The sequence below is a fragment of the Phaenicophaeus curvirostris genome, chromosome 4 (assembly GCF_032191515.1).
Source record: "Phaenicophaeus curvirostris isolate KB17595 chromosome 4, BPBGC_Pcur_1.0, whole genome shotgun sequence".
In the NCBI taxonomy this organism is placed as follows: domain Eukaryota; kingdom Metazoa; phylum Chordata; class Aves; order Cuculiformes; family Cuculidae; genus Phaenicophaeus; species Phaenicophaeus curvirostris.
Genome location: NC_091395.1, coordinates 65,328,573 through 65,334,572, shown reverse-complemented (window position 1 = coordinate 65,334,572; position 6,000 = coordinate 65,328,573). Strand labels below are relative to the sequence as shown.

The window sequence follows — 6,000 nt, the reverse complement described above, 5'->3', positions numbered from 1 at the left end:
AACAGGGAGCAGATACACAGCTTTAATTCTAATGAGAAAATTTTCTGTCATTATGCTATTTCATGGTGAAGTTTAAATTTTTTTCTGCGTTTTCTTCTTGCTAAATTGTTCTTTGTTTCATGAAGGAAAGCAATAGTTAAATAAGTTAAATAAAAATGCAGAGTTTTATAAGGCTACATTCAGTTATTTGGCCAGCATGCAAGTGTTCTTCCATCTGAGGAATGTTGGTTAACTTTACAGAAACTGTGTGTGCATGGAATCAATTGGATGCTAACACCATTTTTGTGCTTAGCTAAGGCCAAAAGCCTTCAAATACGGTGAAAAGAATCAGGAAATACCATATAGTTGGAATGTGAATAGGAATCTGCCTTTTCAATGTAAAGCTGTGTTTTTCTAAGGGTAAGAAATACATGTTTACATATGATCACACATGTTGTTTTTAAACAAAATCTTTCCTCAGGAGAGAGAACGAAGATCGCCAGCATTTAATCTTCATATAACCACCTTCCCTGAAAACAATGGAAGTGCACTTCAACTGTTCTGTCAGCAGGAAGGAATAAAGGTATATCTAGGGCATCAGTAAGTGCTGGATGCCCAGGAACTTTTTTGGAATGACCAACCCAATATCTGAACAACTGGCTTGTCATCTTGCTGTAGGGAAGAAAGTCTGAAAAAATAAATATAGTGAAAAAAAATATTTTTAATGGGGGAAAAGGTATCATAAGGATATGATCTGGTAGAATATCGGGAATTCATCAGTGAAAATGAAGGCTGTTTAGTCAAAATAAATTACATTTTGTTTAGGGTATCACTGAAAACAGCAAAGAATTTTGTGGATGTTAATGCAAATCGTTGTCAGACTTGCTACATTATTTTGTTGTTGGCATTAAGTGTTCACATCTAAGACCAGAAAAATAACATTCACCTATTATTTTACAATCAATTTAGTGAAGCATCTATGCATTTGTTTGTTGAATTAATATGCTTAAGGTATTTGCCCAGGCCAGGGTCTTGAAGCATGGGGTTCCTGATCCAAAACTCATTAAAATAGATGAGACTCTTATCTATCCTTTTAGATCAAGCACAAGAAAAACATTGGGATCTCGCTTGCTTAGCTTCTGCTATGAAGAAGCAAGAATTGCTCTTTTCACTTCTTTTCTCCCTCGAATAGGCTAGCTGTATGAATTAATTTGCATGCTGGTTAACTTAAGACTGAATTCAGATTGCTTTGTTAGTAATGTTGCACAAAATTATAGGGTAACTTTTCTATGAGTAACCAATATTTCTGTATGTTATACTCCATGGCATTTGCTTGCAATTTATGCTTAGCTTATCTGTTATTCCAATTTGCATGTTGGCTGTAGCAGGTACAGTTACCAAGATCAAGAATTCTTATTTTTTCCATTGTATTTTTCAATCTGCAGTTCAGTTCACTTACTTGGAAGCAGAGGCAATCACCTAATATACTGAAATTGTTGACATTTTATATGTTTTTAGTGTCTTTTTAAATATTAATCATAAGTAGCAAATTAGATTCTAGAATAATGCAAAATCTGATTTAATTTCTAAATCTTCCTGTAGGTCCCATCATGGAATAAATTAGAATGAGTATTTCTGGCTTGATAGGTGCAAGAACTTGCCTATCTTACGAAATTCCATTCTTCGCTTGTGTAACTGATCAGCTAAAGAAGTTTCCATTCAACATTGTCAATGCTGATCATGTCCAACAGTTTTGTTTTTAGCACCAGTCAAAGCAGAATTGTGTATTAAAGTCCACACCAATCTATTTTAGAGATATCTATTTTTAGAGATAATCTATTTTTAGAGATAATCTATTTTTAGAGATAATCTATTTTTTACTAATGTGCACAGCTTAATACCCAGTGTAATGTTTGGAGATCCTGCTAAGTGTTGGGGGAGAAAGGAAAGAGAGGGAGGGGAGTTCTCAGGATAGATCAACTTGAACACAGCACATTGTTCCTTTTTTTGGAGGCAGGGTAGATTTGTGGATTTTCTCCTACATCTGTGCCTGGTCATCAGGAAATCTTTAGTTTCCTGTTAAGTCTTCCTTAACAGAGTCTTCTGGGTTGGAAATCATGAGCATATATATTCTGGTGAAGTTACATAATTTGCAAGGATAGCTAATTTAGCTTTAAAAAATTTTGAAGATTCATCATCCTGACTACCCACATAATGCAGTTGCACAACACATAGATTCAAACCAGCACATTATGTACTGTAAGTGATTAAACTAGTGAGCAAAAGCACAGCCCTATGAAACCTTCTAAGGTGGGCTGAATGTGAGTAGAAGCTGAGGGTACCAGCATTTAACAAGGCTCTCTGGCTTTATGCATCTGATTGAGCATTTTGGGTTGGCGTGAACTGGTCGTTGCCCGTGCTCTCAGGCCTTTCCACCTTCAAATAACATGGCTGCAAACGAGCTGCCAATGGAAATGATGCCTGATCCATGTTAACTTGTGAACCATACCTGGGATAGTGCAGGAAAATGTGATTAATGCAGTTTAGACAGCTACATGAAGCTTTCCAACATCTTTTTTAAAGTAGAAAACAGAGTCCTGAGTCCTTGGAACGGTCCCTATCACTGTGTAAAATACAGACATTGCATGAATTTTTTCCTTTCTCTTCTTTTGTATCAGAGCGTTATTGTTCTTTATTTCAATAATTGGGCCTAAATATGGATGGGTTGTCTGCTCCTTTTTCTGAATCTAGAGGCTGACTGGCTTTCTAGTCACGAAGGTTGTGGGCTTACTGTATTTGGAGAAGCAAGTTCAGCCCACCGTGCGTATTCCCTTCAGCCACTGTGAGGCTGATTTGAAACTCCGCTCTTTTGTTTAACAAAGAAAACATTCTTTAAAAAAAAGCCCAAAACCTCCTTAACAATTATTTTGTTCATGCTTTCTGTTCTCTTAACTTCTCTAGATTAATAGACTTGATGCCCCAATCCAAACAAACAGGAAAAACCACAGTCCTTTAAACCTGTTTATCAGTTTTGATCTTTCATCTGCACACATCAGCAGAATGATAAACGTGAATTGTACAGGAACGTTCTGCCCTCATACAGAGACATTAGTGTTCCTTGCTATAATCAAGAATGACATTTGGTTTTGTCTCTGAAAGTATCAACAACACTTTTGTAATTGTGATGCAAAACTAATTTTTCACTTATTTACATTTCAAGTCCTTTTGCATGCATAAACTTGTAGCAGGTAAAAACTATTTCTCACCTACTTTATAAAAAATAAACATTGAACATCTTTTTCAGGATGTGAATATATCTGAACTTATGAAGAAGCTAGATATTCTTGGAGATAATGGGGTAACAAAATTTTAATTTCAAATATACCTCTAGTTTTGTGGTTATTTTAAAGCATTCTTTCCCACAGCAGAAAATAATATGGAAGAAAATGCACAGGGTGAATTTTATATGCCTGTATTTGTATGAATGATTATGGTACTACCTTTATGAACTTAAAAGAGAATCTTTTAGTTAAACTGATGCTAGTGGAAGAGTATTTTCTCAAGATAAGATCTGGTCTTGGCTGAATGACATGGTAAAAAAGTAGAGGGAACTTTATTAGGTAGAGGAAAAAGTTATAAAACAGGGTAGGGGAGAAAGATAAGGAAGTCAAAGCCAGACCAAATTATTCCTGAATTTTTTCTCTTGAGTATTAATAGTAGCACCTGCTGCTGTGGAGGGTGCATCGGCCCAGAGTGGTTTTGCTGGGAGAAAGGCCAAGGATAATTCATTACCTTTCTTCCCGTTGTTGCCAAATAGAGTATAAAATCTTGCTCGTATGGTTGGGGCTCAAATATCCATGGAGCAGAGTCCACTTTAAAAGTAGCTTTTACAGTTTGAGGTCTTTATAATACTAGGTTTAAGCTCTAGATTTACTTGTTATGTCGCATGTTCTGTGGTGGTTTCTGTAGGACTTGCTCGTTCTATGCATGGTTTTTGTTGATGGGAGCTCTAGCTCTGAAGTGCATGAGGGGGAGATTCACCTGCTGCAAGGCTATGGTCAAGTGAAATGGCATTTTTTTGGCTAGAAAAAAGGAAATACAAAATCCCTGACAGAAACCAGTTAATTTTCATTGAATAATGAGCTGTTGCAAAAGTGTTGTAGGAATGGTGTACTTAAACAGAGTGGAGACTGTGTACCCTTGGCTTAGCTTTTAATACTTTCAATCATGGAAACCTTTCTGGATATGTTTATAAAATGCTAAATATCATTGCTGACTTATTCTTTGAAGTAGACTTCAAATATATCACTTGTGTTGAAGGAAGTATTTCCAAGCCAATTTAAAATGTATCTTTTTATATTTTAGAATTTGAGAAATGAAGAACAGGTTGCGATAATCCAAGCTGGGACTGTGCTTTCCCTCTGTGAAAAGGTAGAATTCAGTAAGATTTTTCTCTGCCTAAAGACTGACCATGTCTTCTCAGATATCATGTAACTTGGCCAGGGAAGCATTACTTTTCTGTTAGTCGTCTCGATCAGAGCATGAATTCACCTACGTGACTGTTGGGATTGTGATGTCTTCAGATAAAATCAAATTTACAAATTATACCCATTTTAAAAATAAAAACATATTTTGGAGATATTCCTTTAGAATAAAGTACTAAAAAGCCACTTAACAAAAGAGACTTCATTTTCATAAGTGCCAGTGTCCTCAGCTCTCTGGGAACAGGGTGCTGTGAAGTTCTCTGGAAGTTGTACCACTGTGGTCCATTGTGTCCATTAAGGTGTATGACTGAAAATGCTCTGAGTGGTCTGTGGTCCTTTCCTCTATAAATTAGTGGCCATAGATAGTGAAAAAGTAGTTTGTACAGGACAGTTAATCAGTCAGGTCACTCAGTTCTGTGTGACTAGTTCTTTACTCCTCCAGTTGCAGAGAGAACCTGTATATGAATAAGGATGACATTTCAAACTAAGAAAGACTTGCGTTTTTCTCTGAAGAAGCTTTGTCTCTTCATGGATCTCTATTAAATCTTTCCTAGATGCATTTCTGAAATCCCGAATCAGAACTTTAAAATTTAGTCATTTTGTAATAATTGCTTTAATTAGTATAATTTTGGTAATCTACTTATCTGAATATCTTAATGTGGATAATCTGAATTAGTTAATTTAATAACCATTGATTTAAATGACTAACTGCTATCAGCTAAATAAAATGAGGAAAAATGCTAAATTCTGTATGCTTTTCATTGCACTACAGCATTGAAAAGAGGAGGTGATGATCATTATATCCAATAAGGAAAGTGGAAGATCCCCAGTACACAAGGCTAAGAGAGAGAGCGAAACCAGACAGATGTTAGGGACAGTACTGGGTTATTATTCTTCAAGTAAATTAGTGCTTCTGCAAAAAGTGCCACTTCAATTAGTGAACTTATTTTATTTGTGTCAGAGTGGTGCAGAACACCACTTTCTTATCTGTAAGTTTTTTCCTATAGCAACTGGTGACAGCAATAAATATTTGAATGCTTTGTCAACTGAAATAATTCCTTCAATGACAGAAATATGCAGTTACAATGCAGACTTTATTTATTTATGCTAAACTTGGTCTATAATTTCATTTTTTTCTCCACAAAATTTCTGCCAGTTCCCAGTTTGCTATAATGTTTTAGGGTATTTTTTTGTGGTCTTACCACATAATCTGATAATTGAACACTCCATCAGAAAGATGGAGATTTTAGTTTTATCTTCTATTGGTAAATAAGACTGCATTTGAAGAATGAGATGAAAAGAGTTCATGTTATCTATGGACTCTATGCATTTTATGTAATTGTAATGAGTACCTCACAGTAATTTAATAAGTAAAAGCTGATAGCAAATTGAATCTAAAGGGTTGAATGAATCAAGGGAAAGTTTAAAGCAACTCCGCTGCCTTCTCCTGTGTGATGCAACAACCATCTCAGATGTCCCCTTAAATAAGGGCCAGAGAGCTTCCCGTGTAAATTCTTATAGTTCCTTAATTACAAAA

General features: G+C 35.5%; 1 protein-coding gene across 1 annotated transcript in view; it reads left to right on the top strand.

Annotated features, from left to right (window-relative positions):
- Positions 1-157: 157 nt before the first annotated feature.
- Positions 158-6,000, top strand: part of LOC138720277 (janus kinase and microtubule-interacting protein 3-like) — a 34,197-nt gene continuing 28,354 nt past the window's right edge. The window contains exons 1-3 of the mRNA XM_069856357.1: positions 158-562; positions 3,284-3,337; positions 4,345-4,410. Of these exons, the coding sequence (XP_069712458.1) occupies positions 431-562; positions 3,284-3,337; positions 4,345-4,410 (252 nt within the window). The 5' untranslated portion in view covers positions 158-430. The remainder of the gene's footprint in view (positions 563-3,283; positions 3,338-4,344; positions 4,411-6,000) is intronic.